We start from the raw sequence: 26,784 nt of genomic DNA, 5'->3' as shown, positions 1-26,784 counted from the left end.
ATGAGTCATGGATCTGGCCTTGGTGAGATACAGGCTCTGCAGGGGTAGCTTGTAAGGCTTGTTACGTAGCTTAGCCGTAGAAGTAGGTTGGACCTCTAGCATCGCTATTGCCTTCTTTCCCGACGCCGCCTCAGTCCCTTCCTGGACCCTATAACAATCCACAGAGCACCCACTGGTGATCACTATTTCTTTGCGCTCTTCTGACTTTCCCCACATTCTGATTTAATTGATGAAGGTCCTTTCAAAGCCCATGGTTCCCGTGGATCCTTGAAAAGTCTTAAAAGGCATTGAATTTATTATTCTAAAAATAAGGCCTTATATGGCATCAAAATGTTTAAATCTGATTCTCAAAAGTCTTAAGAATGTCAACACATTAATAAGAGTCATATTTCTTTGAACTTAAAATATCTAGTAACTTATATCAGTTATCTTTTTTGAATAATTCAGATTTACCTTAATGACAACATGGCATGAACACAATTACGGAACTGTCAAAACGGTTATGTAGTTTCAGTCAGACACAAGCCTTAGGTCTACCCACAATACACCATAGTCACTTTGGATACATGCGCTTAGTTCTGACCCTGGGTAAGTGTGCATTTAGTGAGAAGTGGCTGTCCGACAAACATTATTTGCCAAGGCTAAAAACTGTGTCGTGTACGAGGTGGGATGTATTTTTTGTAAGAAATATTTGTGTTTATTTGTTTTATTTGTTTGTTTGTTCTCTGTCAACTTAGACTTCAATATGGTTTCAAAAGGCATTAACAATTCTTAAAAAGTCTTGACTTGAACTTGCCTTGAGCGGTAGAAAACCCCGGAGCCGCTAAAAGTTGCTGTCGCCTTACTTCCCAGTTAGTTTTAGTGCACACATTGCCCTCCCACCAGCTGTTTGACTGACAGCATGCTCTAGCCTATCACAGTCACACTCACCCAACACATAAAGCCTCCAAAAACCTGCCCCCTTGAGGCGCGTAGTAGCGAGAGATTACTGTAAAGTTCAATTTCCAATTATTATTATTCTTACAGCAATCACAACGCGACAGCAACAGGGTGGAAGCAGACTGTCTCCCTTTTCAGAGGACGAGTTTCCTTCCTTGGAGACGGAGGTTTGGAGTTGGGGCCGAGGGTCTGAGGGGCAACTGGGTCATGGAGATCAACTGGCAAGGTCTAGAGAACTTGAGCTGCCACCAACACATTTCCTTTTAAAGAGAGCGATTCACCCCAAGACGTATTCATTTCACATTGTGTGTTTCCCAGGCTCCAGCCTCTTTGTATTAAGTGCTTGACAGGCGAGGAAGTGATCAAAGTGGCTGCAGGATCACACCATTCACTGGCTCTTAGCGCTCAGTGCCAGGTAACTGTCACACTCACAAGCTCAACTGATGACCTCAAACCTTAACCTTAGCTGTCATGTCTTTTTTTTTTCTCTCACAAAAAACAAGCTAATACCAGAAAGTCTTGAACATTCTGTACAATTAGGCAGACAAAGTAAACTTTATGTTGCAGGTCTACTCATGGGGCAGCAACATGTGTGGCCAACTGGGTCACGTCAACAGTCCGATAACTGTCCCGCAGCAGACAAAGGTATAGATATGTTTGATGTATGGATTTTACAGGATTTACACATGTGCTTGAAATCCTTGAGAATGCTTAAATTTTAATGTTGCATTTTCAAGGATTGAAAAGTGCTTGAGGTTTGGGTGAAGTGCTTGTAAATACTTGAAATTGTTGCCATGTTTCTAACTAACTTAAAAAGTTAAAAGGTCTACGAACCCTGATTTTTAAGAATTTCTAGATGTTTTTCTTCGTGCTATGTGTGATGTATTTGTTTATGTGCAGATTGCCAGCATTGTTAATGAATTACAATTGTGGAAAAAAACACAAGTAATTGGAGGCTTGATCCAGTACAATGAAAATAATGAGAGGACAAAACATTAATTATTAAAAACAATATTTGACTAAAATATGACTTTCCCTGTAGGGATTTTTTCTCAATTTCCAGGCCAACAAAAAATTCTGATGGACTAAATTGATACAATTTTATGTTTTGTCTCTTAAAGGGACAGTGTGTATTATTTAGTGCCTAAGCAAAAACACATGAACTATCATCTAAACATGCAATTTCATAAATAGAAATTAGCATTTACTTTACATAACATGTGACTTACTTAAAGAGAGATGAAATAATTGTTCGCTATCTTGCTTCTACGGGTACCCGAAAACCTGATAAAAGGCTGCGCAAAAATTAAAAAGTAAAATAGTGTGTTTTGGTCACATTAAGTCTCTGTAGTTTGCATTCTTCCTTCTTCTCATTTTGAGCTGCACTACACCATACAACGACATCTATTCATCCTTCCACCCATCGATTATCTGCACCGCTTATCCTCACTAGGGTCGCGGGGCAGTGACATCTAGTGGTCTAATTATACACACTGTTCCTTTAACACTTCAATCAGGAAAGTTGAAAACTATGACTGGGTATCAAAACTAATTTTGAGAATTTATTCTACTTCAAGTCATAAGAGAGTAATTTAGTTTCGTGTTGATTTTATATTTTGAACAATTTGAGTCACTCCATTTTGAGCCAACACTTGTCTTTTATGGAAAATTGCTTCTTCTTTAATATCAACACATGATTACAACCTCATTAAATTCTAAATTAAATTCTGTAAGGGAAAAACAAGTCTAAAGAATAAGTTCATTTTTTTGTGAAATGGTACTTTCCTAATGCAATTTAGTCTTTACGATACGTAAATATTTGAACAACTAAGAATAGTCTTAAAGGTCAATACATTTAATTCTAGAAAAATGGCAAAATACAAAAACAGCAGACCTTAAGAATTAGCTTTTCCCACCATATTTATTTTATTGCTGACATGTTGAAACAAACATCACATCACAAACTTCACAAATCACTGGAAAAGGATAAAGATGAGATAGATGACAAGTTGAAGCTAGGGCTTTCATAAGATCAGTTTTCACATTATCTCCAAAATTTATTGCCAAAAAAGAATTTTGGATTTATTGACTTGTAGTATTATTAATCCGTAGCAGATTTTGTAAAAGAACATTGATTAATTATTTTTTTCAACCTAAGTCTAAGAAGACACAACAACAATTGGAACAATGTATTGTACTAATTAACATTACGGTATTTTGGGCTTAATGGGACACTTTGTACTGTATTATTTAGTGCCTCCTAGTGGTAAAAAAACGTCATTGATTTAAAAAGAAAAAAGCAATATTGATTTGAATAATATGCAAAAATACATTAACTATCGTCTTCCTGCTACAGGTCCCCTAAAACACAAAACACTTTATGAAAGGCTGAGGAAAAGGAGAATAAAATTCTGCTTTTTGGTCACTTGGAGTCTCCCTCCTTTAGTGTTCTTCTTTGTGCTTTTTTTTAGCAGTCGTTCTTGGTTGTACTGCACAATACAGCGACATCTATAAGTCAATGCCCCTTTAATAGTATATAATTTTGTATAATTTTTAATGATTTTACTGATTAAAGGCTTTTGCTTTTTTTAAGTTAAAAAATAGTATTTAATCCTTTGTTAGTTCTACGTTAAGGAAAAACACTGCTGTAAATCATTTGACAAAAAACAGAAAGAGTAAAGACCAGACAACCCAACAAAAATGTATTCTTCCATGTGCTCTGTAGGACTTGTTTTTGTTTGCACTACAAAATATGTCCCATTAAGTCTTTGTAATTTTAACCCCCAAAAAGTATAATTTCTCATCAGAATAAAGACAAAATTATATATTAGGTCAAGTCAAGTCATGTTTATTTGCATAGTCCTTAATCACAAAGAATCTCAGAGGGCTCCCTGTTTTTAAGTACTATATTTGAAATTTAGTTTTGTAGCATCTTTGTAGTATTTTTGTGGTAGTATTTTTGTTGCAGACACACAATAAGACATTGGGGATAGAGTTGACACCACAAAATATATTTTGTATTAGTAGTATTATATTTACTATCAAATATTTTATCATACTTTGACGTGAATATATATATATATATATATATACACTGTATTTTCCGCACTATAAGGCGCACCGGGTTATAGGGCGCACCCCCCAAAAAAATAGTTTTTGGTCCTATATTTTCCATACATAAGGCGCACTGGATTATAAGGCGCTACAATGGGAACGTCGACAAAACAGTCAGATAGTTCGGTCGAACTAACATTCCGAAAGCTTGCAAAGAAGCAAATACATGTCTCAGACATGTACGGAAACAGTGTCTGTACGATGTCACCAATCACTCAAATGCATCGTTCCAAATATAATTCGGAAGGTTAAAGTCTTGGGATTCAAGAAATGCCAAACATTTCTTAGTTTCCATTTTATTTTTTGCTGGCAACTGTGTGGACAGCAAAGTAAGAATTTCATTGTGCAGGGAAACGGGGTTCTTTACTGTGCATATGACAATAAACACTTTGAATTGAATTTAGTTTAAAAATAGACTCATCACAGAAACATCAAGATCGTTCTAAAACAAGATACCGGGAAAATATAAAACCGCATAGCTCACCTAAGTTCTCTTGCAGCCATCACGTTCAATAATGATACGTAACCATGGTCTTCTTACAACCTTGAGTGTAGTAAATCCAGGAGAGAAATATTTACAAATACAGAATAGTAAAAAATGTTTTCTCTATGCCGTAGTGCAACCCAAAGTGTGATTTACATTCATCTTTTTTGGCCAATTGAGGCTTTGTTTCGCCCCTTTAGCTTATGCGACCCTGTAAATGATAAAAAGGATCCGCCCCCTTTACCTCCGAATAACTTTAGCCAATAGTGACTGATTCAAATGATGATTGACACATTGGTTAGGAAATGAAACGATGGTATATAAATCCCAGCATACACCGCGGACTACTTTGCCTTCGGGGGGAAATCTAGTCGGCGGCTGCTTGCCTTAGTTGCAAGACTTTGCCACTTAATATTGATCCATATATAAGGCGCACTGTATTATAAGGCGCATGGTCAGCTTTTAAAAAAAAAAAAAAAAGGCTTTTAGGTGCGCCTTATAGTGCGGAAAATACAGTGTGTGTTTATATATATATATATATATATATATATATATATACATATATATACAGGGCAGCACGGCGGCGCAGTGGTTAGCGCATGTACGGCACAGTTCATGTCTTGGGAACCTCCTGCATGGGTTCAAATCCAGCTCCAGACTTCCTGTGCGGAGTTTGTAGGTTCTCCCCGTGCTTGCGTGGGTTTCCTCCGGGCACTCCGGTTTTCCTCCCACATTCCAAAAACATGCATTTCAGGTGAATTGGCCGGTCCAAATTGTCCCTAGGTGTGAATGAGCGAGTGAGTTGTCTGTCCCCGTGTGCCCTGCGATTGGCTGGCAACCAGTTCAGGGTGTCCCCTGCCCACTGCCCGATGATTGCTGGGATGGGCTCCAGCACCCCCGGGACCCTACTGAGGGTAAGCGGTGTAGCTAATGAGAATGAGATGGGATGGGATGAGATATATATATATATATATATATATATATATATATATATACAGTCGTATGCAAAAGTTTGATCATTTTCAATATTTTCCTTTATAAATCATTGGTTGTTCGGATCAGCAATTTCAGTTAAATATTTCAAAAAGCAGACAAACACTGTGATATCCGAGAAGTGAAATTAAGTTTATAGGGTTTACAGAAAATGTGCAATAATTGCCTAAACAAAACTAGACAGGTACATAAATTTGGGCATTCTTCTTTACAAAATATCTCCACTTCTGTCAGGTTTAATGGCTTCCGAGCATGGACAGCCCGCTTTAAATCACACTACAGATTTTCAATAATATTCAGGTCTGGGGACTGAGATGGCCATTCCAGAACATTGTACTTGTTCCTCTGCATGAATGCCTTAGTAGAATTTGAGCAGTGTTTGGATCACTGTTTTGTTGAAGTATCCAGCCCCGGTGCACTTTCAGCTATGTCACTGATTCGAGAACATTGTTCGCAAGAATCTGCTGATAATAATTGGAATCCATACGACCTTCAACTTTAACAAGATTGCCAGTACCTGCACAGGCCACACAGCCCCACAGCATGATGGAACCACCACCAAATTTTACTGTGGGTAGCAAATGTTTGCCTTGTCCAAATAACCCAATTTTAGTTTCATCAGTCCACAGCACCTTATTCCAAAAGGAAGCTGGCTTGTCCAAATGTGCTTTAGCATACCTCAAGCGACTTTGTTTGTAGCATGTGCACAGAAAAGGACTCTGTTGCGTTACTCTCCCATACAGCATCTCCTTGAGCAAAGTGCGCTGAATAGTTGAACGATGCTCAGTGACACCATCTGCAGCAAGATCATGTTGTAGGTCTTTGGAGCTGGTCTGTGGGTTGAGTTTGACTGTTTTCACCATCCTTCGCCTCTGCTTATCTGAGATTTTTCTTGGCCTGCCACTCTGGGCCTTAACTAGAACTGTGCCTGTGAAATTCAATTTCCTCACAGTGGAAACTGACAGCTGAAATCTCTGAGCTAGCTTTTTGTATCCTTCCCCTAAACCATGATGTTGAACAATCTTTGTTTTCAGGTTGTTGACAGTTGTTTTTGAGGCTCTCATGTTGCAACTCTTCAAAGAAGATGCAAAGAGAACAACTTGCAACTGGCCGCCTTAAATACCCTTTCTCATGATTGGCTTCACCTGTGTATGTAGGTCAAGGGTCAAAGAGCTTACCAAACAAATTTTGTGTTACAAGAATTAGTGCTAAAGGTATTCAAATCAATAAAACAAGAAGGGTGCCCAAATTTATGCACCTGCCTACTTTTGTTTCAGTAATTATTGCACACCTTCTGTAAATCCTATGAACTTCATTTGACTTCTCAGATATCACTGTGTTTGTCTGCTATTTGATATATTTAACTGAAATTGCTGATCCGAACAACCAATGATTTATAAAGTAAAATCTTGGAAATGGGGGGGCCGTACTAGTAGATCAGAGAGAAAGAAAATAGAGAAAAAAGTAGCGTGTGGGACAAAGAAAGAGAGAGAAAAGATCGAGAAAGAGAGAGAGGATGTGAAGGGGAAAGAGAGAGAGAAAAAAATCCAAAGAGAAAGAGAAGGAGAAAAAGAAAGGAGAAAGCAAGAGATAGAAATAGAAAAGGAAAAAAGGAAGTGAGAGGAAAAGAAGTTAAAAAGACACAGATAAAGACAAAGAGGAACAAAGAAGGAGAGACAGAGAGTGAGAGAAAAAGGGAGGAATAACAGAGAGTGAGAGACAAAGGGAGGAAAAGAGAAAGAAATACAAGTACAGTGTCTTTGTGAGAGGCACCTGGCTTTGGCAACATCAAGTAGACATATTTCAACCTGCAGCTCATTTTTCTCTTGCGCTTCTCTGAGCGTTGTTGGAGTTAAAATTAGCTGGCCTGATCCGGTGCATTTAAACTGAGACTTAATGATCCTGAAGTACACTCTGTTTGTTATTGTAAGTCATTTTGAGCATTCAGAAGTCATCAGGAAAGTTCTGGATTCAGTTGTATGATCATAGAGAAGAGAGGGCGATTATTTTTTGCAAGAGCTACTTTTTAGTTTTTGTTGTTGTAAAAATAATACAAAGTGAAGGCTGAAATGTGAAAAAAAAGCTAAAAAGTTCCGGGGGGGCAATACTTTTCCAAGGTACTGTATACGCTTTGAGACTGGGAGGTCGGTGGTTCGCGCCCCGGCCGAGTCATTCCTAAGACTTAAAAAGTGGTCGGCGGCGCCCTCTGTTGGCTGCGGCTGCATCGGCTCGCTACAACGGGTCAGGTGCAATCGACATTTCGTTCTGTGTACATTGTTACACAGAATGACAATACAAGGAAATTATTATTATTATTATTATTATTATTATTACAGTGCATCCGGAAAGTACTGTATTCACAGCGCTTCACTTTTTCCACATTTTGTTACAGCCTCATTCCAAATTGTATTAATTTAATCTCTTATCTCAAATTCTACACAAAATACTCCATTATGACAATGTGAAAAAGTTTTTTATTTTTACTTTTTTGGAAAATTATTAAAAATAGAAAACTAAGAAATCACATTTACATAAGTATTCACAGCCTTTGCCATGAAGCTCAAAATTGAGCTCAGGTGCATCTTTTTTCCACTGATCATCCTTGAGATCTTTCTACAGCTTAATTTGAGTCCACCTGCAGTAAATTCAGTTGATTGGACATGATTTGGAAAGGCACACACCTGTCTATATAAGGTCCGACAGTTGAGTGTGCATGTCAGAGCACAAACACCAAGCATGAAGTCAAAAGAACTGTCTGTAGACCTGCGTGACAGGATTGTCTTGAGGCACAAATCTGGGGAAGGATACAGAAAAATTTCTGCTGCTTTGAAGAGCGCTCTTGACCTCCGGCTGGGGTGAAGGTTCATTTTTCAGCAGGACAAAAACCCAAAGCACACAGCCAAGATCTCAAAAGATTGGCTTCAGAACCACTCCGTGAATGTCCTGGAGTGGCCCAGCCAGAGTTCAGACTTGAATCCAATCGAACATCTCTGGAGAGATCTGAAAATGGCTGTGCACAAACGTCTCCCATCCAACCTGATTGAGCTTGAGACTTATTGCAAAGAAGAATGGGCAAAACTGCCTAAAGATAGGTGTGCTAAACTTGTGGGATCATATTCAAAAAGACTTGAGGCTGTATTTGCTACCAAAGGTGGATCAACAAAGTATTAAGCAAAGGCTGTGAATACTTATTTAAATGTGATTTCTTAGTTTTCTATTTTTAATAAATAAAAAAGTTAAAAAAAACAAAAAACTTTTTCACATTGTCATACTCCAGTATTTTGTGCGGAATTTTGAGATAAGAGATTAAATTAATACAATTTGGAATGAGGCTGTAACATAACAAAATGTGGAAAAAGTGAAGCGCTGTGAATACTTTCCGGATGCACTGTATATTTTTGGTGTGTAATATTTTGCTCTATGTTTTTAATGTAAAACTCGACAAAAAATGTGATGAAATAACCAAAAAGCTATCATTGGCCAAATAATCACCGGCTGAACCCTATTTCTAGGTAATCTACCCATAATATGGGTTAATTCACTTTTCTGGCTCCATAGCTGCCTGATGGTCTCCGTGCTTGGGATGCGTCAGGGGGGCAGAGCCACTCCCTCCTTTTGGCCGACGCAGACGACGCCCGGCCCGTGCTGTTGTACTGCGGGCAGCAGCAAGAGCCCCGGTCACACCAAAGTGAGATTTCCTGTCGTAGGGAAAGGTCGTGCCAGCGCTCACCCAACAAGGCTGAAAGTTACACAGTCAGACCTGCTCTCATGCCTTTTTGCACAGAGGTGTGTAGGCCTGTACAAAATGTCTTGGCTTAGTATGTGTGCCTGTTGGCAGGAATTTGCAGTTTCTTGGCAGGCTTTGGTTGTCCACTTCTGGGAGATAAAAAAAAAAAAAAAAGATGGATTATGAATAACAGTATTTTTGAAAGTGTCCAAAAACTTCCCCTTACAAAACTTCATCAGCTATTTCTTTTATTGTTTTCCAATGTGTTGCTAACAAGACTGTCTTTGTGTCCAGATTGGTTACATCAGCAGCGTTTGTAGCGGTGGTCAAAAGTGCTCGTTGCTGGCCAACCGCAACACTACTGGTTTTATCTCAGCCGTCCACGAGTTGGCTTGCGTTGAGAGGAAGTTTTACTGCTGGTTGAGCATTGTCAAGAAGCTGCTTCTTACGCCTGTTTTCCACAAAGGTCAGTGAGTGTTTGTCAATTATGATATTACCAAGTGGCTTACTTTTGCATGCCAAATTATACTGCATGGTGTAACAATTAAAATTAGAATTGTATTCACTGTCATTGATAACAACGTAATGGAAATTGTTTTCAATGAGATTAAACGTGGCACTAGGGCATCAACATGAAATGCAGGCTTGAAAGATTAAACAATGATAAAACGATCGTAAGGATAAATAGGGAAAAACACAGGGTGTTCGAAAAGTCTCGGCACATTTTTACATTGAATATCTCGAAAATCTTTTTATGTTCCTGTAAATTTGCCTGGAATCCCAATCCAAGACGTACCCGATTTTGGTCTCTTATGAATGCCATGTCACTATGGATTTCTGGTGGTTGCTTTCTGTATTCCCCGAAAAAGGCACATTGAACAACATGATTCAGTTTTTGAAAATTTTAACACACAAAACACCATTTCTGGTTGAGTGAACACCATTAAATGGGTCTGGGGAAAAAAATTAAATGTAATAAGCTTTAAAATGGCACATTTTATCTCACTACCATTCACAGTTGAGGAAATATGGGGACTTCAAATGTGCCCAAGACGCTTGGAACACTCTGTATTAAGTGCTTGAAGATTGGCCTGAGTAGTAAGTACATCAGAACAATAACATATTTCCCAAAAAGGTCGAGAGATAAGATATGAATACTAATATTACTTAAAGAGGCTTCATCTGAGGGGTCCTTAAAAAGTTGACAGTCAAATATTTTCTCTGTTAGTAATGTCCAACTTAGTTCAAACAGCCCTTATGCATTGGGGAGGAACACATTAGGTAGGAGAAATGGGGGTAGAGGGAGTGCCAGAGAGTTGTTATGCTCGTCCCTCCAGTTTTTTTGGTTTCCATTTGGTGGTGTGGGATGAGAATGGGGAAAGAAAAGGCCGGCTTCAAGTAACATCCAAACACCACCCCAAACCCCAGGAAAGATTAAAAAAAGAAGAGTTTATTAGAGCGTCTCGAAGAAATGCGAGCTGAGGCTGCATTGATGACACAAGCCAGGAGATGGCGAGTACAAAAGTTTGCATTTCGGTAAAGCTTCTTTAACCATACATTATGTTTTTATTAATACAGTTAATTGCTGACAGAAAACACACCATTTTTGTTTTATTGTTGTAAACAAACAGCTTATCCTCAGTCACAAGCCAAATTTTTAGCATACGCTAGATCTAAAAACAGGCAGAAAAGCACAGACTTACAAATGAGATGGATGCCCTCTGGCATCCCTTTTAAGGAGCCTATTTACTATCTATTCATGTGTAAATCCAGCATCAGTGTCACCCACAACATCATTTGCAAAGTCTTTCCCCAGGTCTTAAAATCTATTCATGCAGGATAGCTCATTATACATTTGAAAAGGTAAATTCCACAGTTGCAACAAGTGTGATTTGCAGTGGATCAGGAAATACCCTGCGACTAAAAAAAAATGAAGGAATTTTTTGGGGTGTAAATTCCATTTTTGCATTAGGCTTTTTGAAATAAAATCAAAACAATGATAACTAGCTTTGGATGATGATATTGATATACAAAATGTGTTTACCGGCAGAGAACGCTCGCCCATCACTTGGCGAACCCTGTGCCCGTCTTTTTCTCGCCCTTTACAAAACTTTTGTCCGCCTGAGCATCCTCATTGGACAACATTCGACGTCGCTCACCCATTTTCTGCACAACATGCTACATCAAGATGTCACTTGCCTCTATCTGCTCACACACGTTCAGCACTTCCTGGATATCTACACTGAGTAAGGTCAAATGCACTCTGAGGATTACTTTGTGGAGTTTGACTGACCGTTTGCTTTTATTCCCCTTTTCCATGTAGGTATTGCAGCGCTGTGGGGGACTTTCAGGTCATGGGTGGATTTCAGTTGCTCCATAAACTTTCAATGTAATTTTTCCTCATTATTTGCTTTTTTTATGCCAAATTATATTGAGCTCATAGAAAATTCTATGTTTCACCAAATCTTAGATAATGTATTCATTATACATTAATGCCCTGGTCATCGCGGTTAATGGAGACCAGAACCTCCCGTGAAACGTCAAAATACGCAAAGTAGCCCTCAAGGGTCAAACTTACCTCAAGATGACATCCTTACCAACTGAATGGTCTATCTTGTCATAACACAAAAGTACAAATTTATTGAAGTACTTCTCCTTTCAGTGTAAGAAAGGGATTTAGAGAGGATCTTGCGAGCTTCACGCTGGCATCTGGTACTCTTGGTTGAGCTAACCGTCCCGAATGTAGCGGTTTCCCACGTTTTGTAGTTTGATGACGGGGGTCAGCAACATACAACTCTCTTCTCTCTCATAGCCTGCTTACGCTTTTTTAATAATGTTTAAGTTGAAGATTATATGGTTCCTTTCCAAGGAAAAAAATTATACAGACATTCTTAACATTTTCCATTGTATATGGATAACGTACCGTTATACATACAGTTTGCGTTGCCTTTTTTGTAAGGCTTATATAAAATGTAATTTTTTGGCGGCCCCAAACATATTTTTTTTTTTTTTTTTTTTTTTTTTTTGGGGTCCAACGTGGCTCTTTCAACATTTTGCATTGACAACTCCCGCTCAAGGTCATTCGTTTCATGGTTAATTGATCTGGTGTTGGTGAGACACAGGCTTGGGAAGGATATTTTGTGAGAGTTGTTACGTAGCATAACTGAAGTAGGCCGGACCTGCAGCACCGATAATAATCCACGGACCTTGTGATCACAATTTCTTCACGTTTGTCTGAGTTTCCTCAGACTTTGATTTAATTAATAAATTTATTTTCAATGTAGAGAGGCGCTAAAAGCTAGCTGTTGCCATGCTTAGCAGTTTGTTTTGATGGTCACATTGACATGTGCGCCAGCTTTGCTATTTAACTGACATCATACACCAGCCTTTCAGTCGTGCACACAGGCAGTAACGCCCACTCAACACACACACGTATACAACATGTCCCGATGATGGTACTTGCTGTCTGCTGCGAAACCCAATGCATGGTAAATCGCTATCAATGACAATAAAGACGATTCAAAATCTAAAAAGCAGTGAACCAGCGCTAAACGAAGCGCGAAGTACTGAGGGATTACTGCACAGCAAAATAGATCTTTAAAATAGCAAAATTAATTTCTAATTATTTTTTGCCAGTGTAATTAATTCCTGTGTGTGTATGTTGTCCAGTGAGTCTTTAGCTTCTAGGCAGACCAAACTTTCTGAACTGGACCCACCAGTAAGCAGCGACGGTGATTTGGGTTCCTTATTGTATCGGCCTTTGCAGCAACTCCAGCAGTACAGTCATGTCCTGCTTATACTGGAATCCTGTTATGACGTGGTAAGTCTGAAACCCTCTTTTTGTCATTGCAAATGGTTAGCAGGTCGAATATTTTACCTCATTCAGTGCCAATGACTGCTATGGAGGTTGAAACTCTTAATTAAGCCAGTGAATGCGTTAACGTTGATTTGTTTGAACTCTCCTGACTGATCAGAAATAATAAAAAAAGGGTCAGAATCTCTTCTTTTTTTTTTCACCAGGTATGCAGACACAGAGCTATTTTAGTTTTTGCAATAACATGACTGCCTAGAAGTTGACAATATAACATAATAAAAAAAACGATACATACACATTCCATCCATCCACTAACTGCACCGCTTATCCTCAGTTGGGTCCCCGGGTGCTGGAGCCCGACACAGATGCCTTCGGGCAGTGGGCAGGGGGACACCGTGAACTGGTTGCCATACTCACACATTAATAACCCAAAGAATAGCGGAACATGAAAAACGGTAAAGAAAAAAACAGTGTCCTGACAGATTAAAAGAAAGAAAGAGAGGGAGCAAGAATGAGAGTATGAGTGAATGTGAGAGCGAGAGAAAGTGAGATAGAGAGATAAAAAGAGCGACAGAAATAAAAAGAGACATAGAATGTTAGCGAAAGGGAAAGAGAGAAAGAGACATAGAAAGACAAACGAAGTAAGAAGAAGAGAGAGATAGAGGAAAAGAGATAAAGGGAGAGAGAACAAGATAGAGAGTGCCTCGGAGGGAGCCAGTTCCTTATTGATGGTGTGGTTGTTAACTTCAAAAATCCAGCTCTTAGAGCCATTTTGTCCGCAAACAACCCATTAGTCACACAGTTTTTAAATTTACCGGTCCATTAATTTAAGTGTGAGCAATGTGGAGTCGATTTAGTCCACAAAGGTTGAGATGGAAGAACCGAATGCTGCTGATGTATTGTTTTCTGTAGCTTACAACAGAATATAAGGCACTGCATCAGAGCGGCATGAAGTATGAACATCTCTCCGTGACGCTGCTGAAGAGGAAGAAGGACGCTGAAGCCACTTTTCTCTTTTGGAAAAATAACTCTGGGAAAAGCACTGTGAGTGTGACTCATTGGGACTTGCTACAACTATTCATTTTTAAATCAACGCAAAAAAAAAGCTGGATACTGTGAACCCAACAACCTACGTATTAGAGCGAATTCTCAAATCTCTTTTAAAGACATTTTGTGGATTCTTTGAGGAACAGATTTACATATAGTCAATTGCTCTCTTCATAAGTGCATTTTTCCTGCCGCCTTTAAAATGGCGGTGGTTGGGACCCTTCTGAAAAAGGGCAATTTGGACTCAAGCATTTAAAAAAATGCCGTCCAGTTTCTAAATTACTGTTTTAAAAGAATACCCATACAAAATGTCAGAAAATAATCTCATCTCATCAGCTGCACCGCTTATCCTCAGTAGGGTCGCGGGGGTGCTGGAGCCCATCCCAGCAATCATCGGGCAGTGGGCAGGGGACACCATGAACTGGTCGCCAGCCAATTGCAGGGCACACGGGGACAGACAACTCACTCACTCAGTCACACCTAGGGACAATTTGGACTGGCCAATTCACCTTAAATGCATGTTTTTGGAATGTGGGAGGAAACCGGAGTGCACGCAAGCACGGGGAGAACATACAAACTCCGCACAGGAAGTCTGGAGCTGGATTTGAACCCACGCAGGAGGTTCCCATGACTTGAACTGTGCCGCACATGCGCTAACCACTGCGCCGCCGTGCTGCCCTCCAGAAAATAATACGTTTTTCTAATAATATCTATATATAACGTAGAATTTGGACTATAAACGGCGTCTTTTTCCCCAAGCTACCAACCCCTCAGCTTATGCAATGATGCGGCTAATTTATGCATTTTCTCTAATAGTTCTATAGTTTTCGGGTATCTTGTTTCAGACTGATTTTGAAGTTTCTCTGATGAGTTTATAGTGAATTGGGCATATCCCGAATCCCAAGAGTTTGTGGTATGATTTATTCTAGTGACTGGTGACATTGTACTGACTAGTATTTTTTTATCAAAAGTGCAGCGGCCCACGTTGAGGGGTCAAGGTGCCGTATATTGTTGAAACTCTTTCTGTGTACTGTCTTTCTTTGTAAATATCTCACGTTTTAATGTGGGCACATGCAGCTTATAATCAGGTGCGGCTTATGTATTTACAAAATGTCCTTTAAAATGCTTCGCGGCCTGTAATAGTTAAAAAAAATAGATAAAATAAATTATTATTTTTTTTTTTTTATTTTTTTTTTTTTAAGGGGCGGCACTACTTCGCAGATTTTCACTTTTCGCGGGTGGAATTGGTCCCCATTAACCGGGTCTAAAAAAAGTAATAATTAAAAAAAATAATAATAATATTTTTTTTTACTTGCGCCGCACCGCGGGTGCCGTTCGGTCACTCCCGCGAGCGAGCCCCTAACCCGCGGCGCGTGTAATTTCGGGCGCGATACGCACGACACCGTGACGAGCCGAGCGGATCGGGTGCTCAGCGCGGAGGCCGGCGCCCGGCGTCTCCTACTCGGGCCGCGAGGGCCTTCGCCTCGGCAACCGGACTCGCCGGGTAGGTCGGGGGCTCGGCGCTGAGGCCGGGCAGCACGGCGGCGCAGTGGTTAGCGCGTGTGCGGCACAGTTCTGAAGTCGTGGGAACCTCCTGCTTGGGTTTTTTTTTTTTTAAGGTGCGCCGCTACTTCACAGATTTTCACATATCGCGGGTGGTTTTGGTCCTCATTAACCGCGATAACCGAGGTCCCACTGTATTGCAATTATTTTCTGTGATAATTCATCATGAAGACAGTCCGTCTTGTTTTTGACTTCCTGAGCTCTGACGTCATGTGAAGCACACCTGCACTCTAGCAAGCCAGCTTCTCTGTTGATTTACATGTTAACTAGCCATAAACGTTTTGAGTGTTTTAAGCCAAGTTTTGGTAGATTTTATGGAGAATGCCTAGGGGTTGTGTTGCAGGTGGGTGCAGCAATGATAAACCAAATAGTGAGCAGCCAAAATGGGGCAAAATGCCAAAAATAACGCACAGAGAGCTAAGAGGTGCTAAACCAGCAGGTGTACGGTAGGTTGGCCGGCTGCTAAAAATGGCTAACCGGGAGTGATCGGCGAAAAAATGGGAGGCTGACCGACCAAATGCAGTAAGCAGCCAAGATAACCGCGAGCTAACAACGTTGAAAACTACCAGCAACAAACACTCACCCCGCCAGCCGACTGTAACTGACTAATCTAGACCAAAAAAAAATGGAAGCCTGCACTCTAACTTTGAGCTGTCTGGTCAACATTATATTAACTGCAAAACACGTGGTGAAAAACAAGGGAGAAAAAGTCACAGTCACATACCTGTGATGAGGGAAAGGAAAAAAGGAACGCACGCTGTACAAGACGGCAGGTAGACTTACCGGACGCATTTTGAGATGGTTGTTCACACTGGTAGGGTGTGTTTCAATGGCTGAAAATCCTAAGACCATCTGCTGCCATCCCCATCAGTGTGGATAAGCCTCCCGCAGGTCCCTTAGTCTGTGCCTTGCCATAATCATTTTATTTCTATTACTGTTTCTTTTGTTTTTATTTTACTGTAACCATTTTGTGTGCTTGCGTGTTAGGTGTTTTGGGTTGTTGGGTGGGGATGAAGGAGGGGCTTTTGTTGTTTTATTGTCATATTGTGCACTGAATGTTTTTATACAGCACTTTGAGTGGCAATTTATTGCCTAAAAAGTGCTTTACAAATAAATGTGTTTTTATTTCAGGAGGGTCTGCGTCTCCCACAGCGTCGGGTTTTATGTGAAAGCAGCAACAGAGCTCTGACACTGCAAGGCGCCGGGCGCTTCGCCAACCATTGGTTCATACTGTTCAACGACGCGCTTGTTCACATACAGGTAGACCAGACACTAAAACCTATTACATGACATGCCTGAATACGTTTCTGGCGTACAGCCGAAAAATTATGCGGTATGAAATGCATCCTGATTTAAACCAGCAGCCCTTGTCGAATTTCGCAAAGGTGGGTTGCATTCCGATCATTTGTGAGAGTCTGTTCCTGGTACAGCGAGGAAGTGCATTGTGGGACAATCTTCTTAAGTTCACTTCAGTTTATTACGGTTTTCTAGTTTGATCTTTGGATGTTTTTTTGAAAGATATGCGCTTCCCCCTCTTCCCAACTTCAATAGTAGGTAGGTTACCAAAAATGATTTGTCTCAATTCTTGAAAATGGCAAAATAAAAGATGTATTATGTGTAATACAGTCACTGCCTTGCAGAAGTATTGCATCCCCCGAGAACTTTTTTGACATATTGCCATATTTCAGGCATCAAAAAACAATTTATTTAACATTTTAACTTGTACTAAAAAATAAAAAAAATAAAGAAGATGTTTTAAAACTACCACTTTGAGTTAATACTTTGTTCAACCTTTTTTTTTCCCTCTGTACATCTTGAAATATTTGCCCATTCTTCCTGACAAGGTTTGTGCTCAAGGTTTGTGCACAGTATTTTTCAGATCGTACCACAAATGTTCTTTAGGATTGAGGTGTGGACTTTGGCTTGGCCATTCTAACACCTCAATATTGTTAGTTTTAAACCATTCCCTTGTAGATTCTGCTTTAAGTTTAGGGTCGTTGCCCTGTTTGAAGTTGAACTTGTACCCCATTCTCAGGTCTCTTGCAGACTTTACAGATCTTTTGCCAGAATCGCCCAGTATTTGGCTCCATCCATCTTTCCATCACCACTAATGATCTTCCCAGTCGGTGCTGAAGAAAATAAACCCCAGAGCATTATGCTGCCTTCACCATATTTAGGATTGTGGATGGTGTTTTCAAGTCAAGTCATTTTTATTTGTATAGCCCTTAATCACAAAGAGTCTCAAAGGGCTTTCAGGGTGTAATACTTTTGGAAGGAACTTTACAAGTACATCTCAATAAACTACAACATTTGAGAGCGCATTTCAAAGTCCAACTACTATGCAACATTATAAATACTACATAAAATTGGAATGTTTGATCAAAATCTGCCTAATGATTTTTATGTTAGTCCTCTTAGACTTTAGACTTAGTTACAGTCGTAACAGTTTTGTTATTTGAGGTTATTTTTGGAATCACATTGTGCCATAGTCACACATGTTAACGGGATACAATGTATCCGTTCCAATTTCTTTTCACCCACTCAGCGGGCCGCTCCTCCAAAGAGCCTGGTAAGTGTTCCAATATGCAAGATCAGTTCCTCGAGCTCTGAGCTACAGCAGCATGGGTGGGCTGGTCTGTGCGGGGGATTGGTACAAAGGATGTGGGTCGCCCGTCTTAAAACAGGACTTTATGTAATGTTCAATGGGTTGATTCCTCAAAAAAATCTTTGAAGGTTGTTTACTGTAAGATATACTTGCAAAATACTTTGGTAGGGGATAAAACAAAAAGTTTAAATCTGTGTGTTCGCTTCAATTCCCTTTGAACATTGCATAGGTCCTGGATTGAGACTTATTTGGTGCACATAACCCAGGTGACAAGTCTGCATCTGTTTACATTTCTGGCCGATCAAAGCTTTTAAACTCACCGCTGCAGCGTGGCTGTCAATTTCACAATTTCAGTTTACTTTTCCTCATTCCCGAAGTGGACTTTCCCTTGTAATGTGGGTTTGTCCTCGTCTTATTTGTTTTTGTACAGTACTTTTATTTTAAGGATATCAAATGATTTTCTTATGGAAAAATACCAACTGTGCTTTTTTACAGTTCTCAACTCACCGAGTCTACCCTGTGAACCTTTTGTGGGTGAAACCACTTCCTGAAAACAACAGTGGATGGTAACTTGATTTAACACAAACAAAGCAGGAAAAAAAAATCAAACTTGTCTTATATATTATTTCCCCAGCTACGCCATCAAAATGTCATGCCCAGAAGAGAACTTCATTCTGGTGGCCTCATCAGCCCAAGAGAAGGTACAACACACACACACAAAAAAGTCCCCATTGGTAAGAATGGCTCATTTCAAGAATATTCATTCTTATTTTTAGATATTGTGTCTTGTTTTATTTCAAGAAGATTAAAAAAACATAAGTGAAAAAGGCAAACATTTTCATATGTAGTGTTAGGTAGATCATTTTATTTATTTTAGGTATTTGTTTTAATATAAATATATATTTTTTTTAAATTAGCAAAATGATCAGCCATCTTTTAGGTAATATTATCAAGCTTATTTTAAGGTTCTTTTTTTCTTTAAATACTATATAAATAAGGTAAAATATTTTTCTATCAGAACAATCATCAATGGGTAAAATCTATCAAGATGGTTAGAATTCATAGGAAAATCAATGGAGTTAAATTGTGTGTGATTCTGGCAGAAAATCTGTGTGAATGGGGTGCAGAACACCTTCCAACAGGGCAACAACACTAAACATAAAGCAAAATCTACAATGAAATGGTTTAAAACCAACAATATAAAAGTGTTTGAATAGCCAAGCCAATGTCCAAAAGATCACCACCGTCAAACCTTTAGGAAATTAGGCTGTTTTGTAAGGAAGAATGGATAAATATTTCTGTTTCAAGATGTGCAAAACTTAGTGAGACAAACACAAAAAGACTTATTTATGTCTGTGATCTTGGCTAAAACAGATTGTACAAAGTAATAACATAAAAGGGGCCATTATTTCTGCAACACATACTTTTCAATTTTTAATTTGTTAGCACAATATATAATGTTTAGTACATTTATTTGTTTTTTTAAGATTGTGTCTCACATGTTTTTGATTCTTAGAGTCTCAGAGGTTTTTTTTTCTAGAAGTTTGAAGCCTGAAAAATAGCAATATGTCGCAAAGTTCTTGGAGAGCCAACTCTTGCAAGACACAATGAACGTAAAAAAACATGTGGGGGGAATCTGTGTATTGTTGTCTTTCCAAATAAATTTGTATGTATTTGAATTTGATCTATATATATTATGCGCTCACTTTATAGAACAAATGGCTGCATTTTCTTAATCAAGAGGTGGACCGGGTGCTGAGTGGTGGAGGTCGTGGTTCATCGCCAGGAATAACCGCTGTGTCGCGCACCGCCTCCTACAAGTTCACAGGGGAGGGACGATTCAAGGACGCTCACTATACTGGCAGCTGGCTGGCCGGACAAGTTCAAGGAAGGTCAAGGATTTGTTTTTATTGCTCATCTGTGTATTTTTGAACTCTATTTGAAGAGTTATACGACGCACATCTAACTAGAAACAACTGAAATGGCTTAAAAATAAGAAAAATGGAAAAGCCAAACTTAAAAAAAAAAAAAAAAACATTATTTATATACATTGCATTTACAGAGGAACAATGAGATGGCCGAATGGACGTACCTACACTGGGAACTTTAAAAATGGACTGGAGGACGGGTAGGTACATTTACTAGAAGGGAGGACACTTTTGTTTTCAGCCTGATAACTATGTTACATTTTCCCAAATCTTGAACACAATGTTAATATTTTTTATAAAAGTGATTGTTTGTCCCTCCAGCTATGGCGAGTGCATGATTCCAGACAAGCTTCTGAATAAAGCAGGTTGCTATCAGGGACAGTGGCGAGACGGCAAGATACACGGCTTTGGCGTCTACAGGTTAGTTGGTTCACTTTTTCAAATTTATTTTTCTAGGTCGCTTTCTATTCTCTTTCGCCAATACTAACCATTTGAAAACATGTATTATTAAAAAAAAATCTATATTTTTAAACATTTAGATAAGTATGACGTTCATCAACGTAAGATTAATCATTATAAAAATGATAACAAATGCCATGACGTGTATGTATTTTTGCTACGAATATGTAATTGGCACAACCCTCGATACTCTCGAAATTTTTTCCTTATTTGTCAGTCAAGTCAGGATGGATGGATGGATGAATGGATGGGTGAATGGATCCCTTAACCACTAGGGTTGTAGGGATACCATTTCCTGTGGTGTGTCTTGGGCAAGTACAGCTTGGTGGTGCCAATCCCTCTCTAGGACAACATATATTAAGCAACAGTAAATCTATTGCATGTGGGGAAAGAACTAAGAATTATAGATATTCCGAGATATTTTTTGTGTTATTTGGTAAATAAAACTAACTTGTTTACATAAATGATCTTTGTTTTTATTGTACATAGTCTGTCTTGCTGTGAGGAAATAGTTGCTGCTTTATATTTCTGAAGTTTCTTATTGCTTAATAAGGGGAATAGCCGTTATTAATAGGGGATCTGGGGTTGGCTGAGGTTGACAGGTATAAATTTGTGCAGTAAAGTGGTCTGCAGTGGTTTGCAACACCACACATTTAAATAAATTAAGGAAGAAGCTCAACCTCCAGAGAACAACGGGCTGCAACCAAAAAGGTGAACATGTTGCTGTTGCTAAACAAAACCTGTAAATCCGTCGTAAATGTGGCCACAGAGCCAATTGAACAATTGACACTTTATTTGCTTTTTTTTTTGCCCAGCCGTACTTTGAACTCTTTAAGAAGAACCAGCATCTTGTAATAGCAGCAATCACAAAAGCAGAAGTAATGACATTTGATACTATAACTAACCACATAACTGGCATTACATTTAATTACTGTATGTTAGACCACCCACCGGGGTCTCACAGAATTTTATAGTATACACTGTGTCTGTATCGATTGTTCTTTTGATTTACTTTTTTTCTTTATTAATTTCGGACACATTCAGGTACGCCACCGGTGAGGTATACGAGGGCTGCTTCAATGACGGGCAGCGCCACGGATACGGCATGCTCCGCTCAGGCAAATTGGACAAGAATTCTTCAGGCGTGTTCATTGGCCACTGGGTCTGTGATAAGAGGACTGGATATGGCGTCTACGATGACCTTACTAGGTATTGTAAGAAAAACTTGTACAAGCTGGTGGAGTAATAACATTTCAAGCATGTTGATTTTTTTTTGTAAGTAACTCGTTTTTATTAATTGCCTGTGATTAAAAAGATCAACATTACACAGGGTTCGTACAGCTTTTTATGGCTAAACTCAAGCATGTTTTAAGGACTTTCAAAACCAATTTTATAATTTCCTTAGTACCACTAAAATAATAAATCATGTGTGAATCATGTATTTCTCAGACCCACAAATATACACACAAACTATAAATCGTGTAAAACAAAAAAGAATATATCAGCAGTGTCTACTGAAGATTGTATTTAGTGCCTGAGCTTTGTGGGGCTGGTTTGGCTTCTGCCACTGATGGACAATGCACTCTGAATTAGAGCCATCAATATCATTAAAATAAATCCAAATAATTAAGAAGCACAGTATTAAGAGGACAGTGTGTATTATTTGACCACTAGATATCACTGTATTGTGTAGTGCGACCAAAAACGAGTGCAAGGTAGAATATGGAGACTCTCAGTGACTAAAATGCACAATTCTTATTCTTGCCGAGCACATTTCTCAACCAAAGAGTGTTTAAAAAAATGCAAGTTTATATTATAGTTTGTGTGTTATGGATTATTTATTCAATAAATATTATTTTGAATTAATGGGTTTTTTCTACCACTAGGAGGCGCTACTGTCCCACTGTGCCTATAAACATTGTTGGTGACCAACTTTCTAAGGTGGGGGCCTCAAACTATCGCCCGCAGGTTGCAATAGCCCACCGGCTGAGACCCTGCCCTAGACTATCCACCCACCAGGGTCTCACATAATTCTTTGGGAAACACTGTATTTGTGTTTTTACTTAGTAGCACTCGTTATTGGTTGGCCTACACAATACAGTCACATATAGTGGTCAAATATTACACAGTTTCCCTTTAAAAACGTGGCCTTTGCTTGAATTCTCTTTTCTACAGCACACTGTTATACGGATTGTGGATGTCAACATTTGAGCAGGCACATAAATCCCTTTGCCCAATTTCTACCAGGGGTGAAAAGTACATGGGAACGTGGCTAGACAACGAGAGGCACGGGAGTGCGGTGGTGGTGACGCAGTTTGGGATTTACTACGAGGGCAACTTCAGGGAAAACAAGATGAGCGTAAGTGTCCCATCGGATCCACTTTTATCTGGTAGGCTTTTGACGGCGTGGCACGGGTGTCATCTCAGGGTCCCGGTTTGCTTGTGTCCGATGACGACACTGCTTTCCATGGGGAGTTTTCCGAAGACTGGACCGCCAACGGAAAGGTAGAAGTTGTGGCTTCCTTTTGTTATAAGCATGCAGTACAGTGTTTACAATACCACAGGAAAATCCTGGTGGACCGCCAGGGTTTAATTAATTCTCAGAAACTTGAATTATTGAAGAATATAATATTATTAATACAGATAAATGCAAAACAAATCATAATAACGTATTATTACTAAAGATTCCTTATTATATACATTTTGAAAAACACCATGGTGTGTATTTGTGCTACGTATTCTCTATTAGTCAGAATGAACACGTGCCAACCTTTTGACATTAAAAATCGTTAGATTTTATTGCGCATACCTGCGAAACACGATCAATCTCCAGAATATTAAGAAAACAAAACAACAACAACATGTGCTTGTTTAAAGGCGGAGTGGCAAACTTTAAACAAAACAAAAATCAAATGCGATCGATGGATATTGATACGTTGTCCACAAACTTAACGGCTCTTTTAGAAAGTGAATGACGGGAGCTGGCTCCTCACCAATCAAGAGACGGTTCCCTTCGAGGCCCTTTTTATTATTGGTCAACTTTATTCGGTCACATTATTTCTGTGTTTTTTACTTTCAATTTGTGAGTATATAAAAGTTCAAATTGTTACTTTGTTATTGATTTTTGTAGCGCTGTAAACATTACATTAATAGTTCCTGTGTTTTTCAGGGATCCTGTGTTCCAAAATGAACTTTTTGGACATAACAGATTTAGAGTTTATTCTTGTATTTCAAAGTTTATTTTTGGTTGCATTGAAATGTTAATATTTTCAATCGACATTTTTAGTGATGTGTGTTTTTCAGGGATTGTGTGTTGCTCCACTTTAACATTGCTTAGTATAAAAAGTTACAAATTTAAATGAGCTAAAAGTTCACTGTAGATTGAAAAGAAAAAAATGTTTTTATAGAATTATTGATTTATGCTTAGATTAATTCAGTGTGTGCACATTGTTATTGGTAATATAGCGATTATAGGCGCCCCCAAAAAACGTTTTTTTTTCTTTACTTCTTTTTTGCTTTCTTTATTCCCTTTTTGAGTCCTTTCATGCCTAATGTTATATTATAAGTGATATATAGATTAAAGCAACAGTAACAAATTCAGATGGCTATTTTAGTGAGCTAAGCCAAAAGAGCCTGTTCCCTGAAAAGAGCCGTAATTCCCATCACTATCTGGAGTGGTTTATTCATGCGCAAAGACTTAATCTCGATTCAAAATAAAGCACCCATAAATAACATATTCGTCTCAAGTCTAGATTTTGTTTCTGCTGAAATTTGAAACAGCGGTAGATTTTTTTTTAAAGTGGAAAGCGCTTTAAAGATGTGAAAAGCAATAGTGTAATTTATAAAGCTTTAGTGTTTTGCAGGTATGTGTAGCTTATAAACAATAACCTTCTGTCAAGTCAAGTCAAAGTCAAATTTATTTATATAGCCCTTAATCACAAAAATGTCTCAAAGGACTGCACAGGATTACAGTTACAAAATTACACAATTACCTGATCTTAAACCAGCAAGGCTAAACAAAACCTGTAAATCCGTCGTAAATGTGGCCACAGGTTCCTGTGGGTCCTTAAAGTCTAAAAGGCATTAATCATTCTAAAAAGGCCTTAATTGGCAATAAAATCCAATTTTCAAAAGTCTTAAAAAATGAACAGCTTAAGATTTATATTTGTTAGAAGTAAACCCTTGAAGAAGAACCAGCATGCTGTTATAGCCGCAATCACAAAAGCAGCTAAACTCATATTCAATGCTTTATTTTCCAAATTATTGATATGAGTATTACATTTAATTAGATTTAAAACTCATCAGGGATTTGGTCTGTTTACTCGGCAATACATTAAAAAATTACAGTACAGCATCAGAACAACAACAGATTTTTTTTGTCTAATCAAATGATTTTATTTGAGTTTGCATTTGCCCGTCTCATTTACCATGCTTTGTGAGTATAACTTGTATGCTGTGTCATTGTTGTTTACAAGGGCAAACATTCAGTATAAATTTGGCTTCTTGATTTTGCTTGAAAAAAATACACCGGATCAATTCGATTGGATTTAAAATGTACAAAAAAAATTCTGGCTGGACATGCCCCCCGACACTATTAGACTGTCCACCCACCAGGGTCTCACACATTTCTATGGGAAGCAGTACTTTGGTGGGATTTTTGACAGGCACATGGTAATAATTCCACGGGTGTGTGGCTGAATTTTAGTGTTATCTTTTTTGTGCTTGCAGGGCGTTTTGTCACTTGCAAACGGGGACACATTTGAGGGCCATTTCAGTGGCGAGTGGAGTACAGGCCTCAAAGTGGATGGAGTTTACACCAAAATGGCCGCAGATGAGATTGAAAACAAGGACAGAAGGATCTTTGTGTGAGTCTTTTGTTCACAATTCATTTTTCTTTTTAATATTCAAAGTATCAACCTCATCCCAAACCATCTTTGTCCACTTAAATCAGTAAGTTTTTAGTAACGTACTCCATGATTTTGATTACAGAAACGTACAACCAAAATAATTAACCCCTTAACATTCCAAGAGCCTGCCAGCGGGCCATCAGTCTGTTGATAAACAAAGTAGTGTCTTCACCAAGTCCCCAGTCACTGAAATATGTAATTCTACAAATTATTGAAAAGCTGTAACTCTTGAGATTCAAGATATGATGACCATTTTAAAAAAAAAATCTAAAAAATGGCCAAAGTAAATCATGCAAAACCTTCTTATTCTGTGTGTTCCACAAAATAGTTGTAGCAATTGCACTGATTATTTTAATTTTGGAAAAATCTTCGGAGTTTTACCTTTCAAAAGAGACCAAACCGTCCATATTCTCCAAAGAATTCAAGAACAGAATTCAATTTACTTGTGGTACGGCTTGGATTGAGATTCTAGGCGAATTTTGCAGGAACTCTATGCGGTTAAATAGAGTGTTAAGCAGGGATCTCCAACATGGTGCCCGAGGGCCACCTAAGACAGGTATGTCAAACTCAGTTTGGCTCTGATCAGATACAGACTTTCTCTTCTCAGGCTGGTTTTAAAAGAATGTCAACTCCAATTTTTTAGATTGGTTTTTCAGTATCATGGTTTATCATTCAACCTAATGTACATTAATAACAAACTTTACATATTATAATACCGGTGGACAAAGGGATCTTTTCTAAAGACAACACATTTTTCCCACCAATGAGGGAAAAACATGTCCATGTTTGGCATTGAATGCGCTAACTGGTTGATTTCAACAGTTAAATAAATGCAGTTATACACCTGAACTAATTCACCACGCACTACTAACTCAACAATGTCATCTAGCGGCTGAAGAGAGTATTTGATTTGCATCTTTATAAAAAAAATCACTTTTGATAGAAATGACCTAGAGACTTGCTTCTTTGACATCATTGAGATTTTTGGATCCAGCACGCGCACCACCTGAGTAATCCGTCAACTGGTTCTGAAAATATATATTATGGGTCATTGTGAATTTTTAGGAATTTTGATATTTAACTGGCATGTTTAGTGGTTGGCTGAGCCCATTTTAACCTTTAATAGTTACAACCTGGCATTAACATGAAACAACACAGTAATAACATCTTAGTTTAGAAATTCATATTGAACTAGTAGCCCTCC

At 38.7% G+C, this 26,784-nt stretch overlaps 1 protein-coding gene across 3 annotated transcripts in view; it reads left to right on the top strand.

Annotated features, from left to right (window-relative positions):
* The window catches only part of LOC148353290 (alsin-like), a 55,328-nt gene that overhangs the window by 15,668 nt on the left and 12,876 nt on the right, over positions 1-26,784 (top strand). For 2 of the 3 annotated variants that reach the window (XM_088353618.1, XM_088353617.1), the window contains exons 11-30: positions 1,027-1,165; positions 1,258-1,354; positions 1,507-1,584; positions 9,089-9,316; positions 9,552-9,723; positions 11,308-11,503; positions 11,581-11,646; positions 12,927-13,077; positions 13,984-14,115; positions 16,813-16,941; positions 18,227-18,250; positions 18,782-18,852; positions 18,921-18,987; positions 20,000-20,178; positions 20,349-20,414; positions 20,536-20,634; positions 21,718-21,882; positions 22,921-23,032; positions 23,101-23,178; positions 25,402-25,538. In XM_088353618.1, the coding sequence (XP_088209744.1) occupies positions 1,027-1,165; positions 1,258-1,354; positions 1,507-1,584; positions 9,089-9,316; positions 9,552-9,723; positions 11,308-11,503; positions 11,581-11,646; positions 12,927-13,077; positions 13,984-14,115; positions 16,813-16,941; positions 18,227-18,250; positions 18,782-18,852; positions 18,921-18,987; positions 20,000-20,178; positions 20,349-20,414; positions 20,536-20,634; positions 21,718-21,882; positions 22,921-23,032; positions 23,101-23,178; positions 25,402-25,538 (2,386 nt within the window). The remainder of the gene's footprint in view (positions 1-1,026; positions 1,166-1,257; positions 1,355-1,506; positions 1,585-9,088; positions 9,317-9,551; positions 9,724-11,307; positions 11,504-11,580; positions 11,647-12,926; positions 13,078-13,983; positions 14,116-16,812; positions 16,942-18,226; positions 18,251-18,781; positions 18,853-18,920; positions 18,988-19,999; positions 20,179-20,348; positions 20,415-20,535; positions 20,635-21,717; positions 21,883-22,920; positions 23,033-23,100; positions 23,179-25,401; positions 25,539-26,784) is intronic. The other variant, XM_088353619.1, reaches the window with a different exon arrangement.

This window comes from Urocampus carinirostris, chromosome 14, assembly GCF_059441175.1.
Source record: "Urocampus carinirostris isolate Australia breed hairy pipefish chromosome 14, RoL_Ucar_1.0, whole genome shotgun sequence".
In the NCBI taxonomy this organism is placed as follows: domain Eukaryota; kingdom Metazoa; phylum Chordata; class Actinopteri; order Syngnathiformes; family Syngnathidae; genus Urocampus; species Urocampus carinirostris.
Note: the sequence above shows the minus strand (reverse complement) of the source record. Positions and strands in the feature narration are given on the sequence as shown.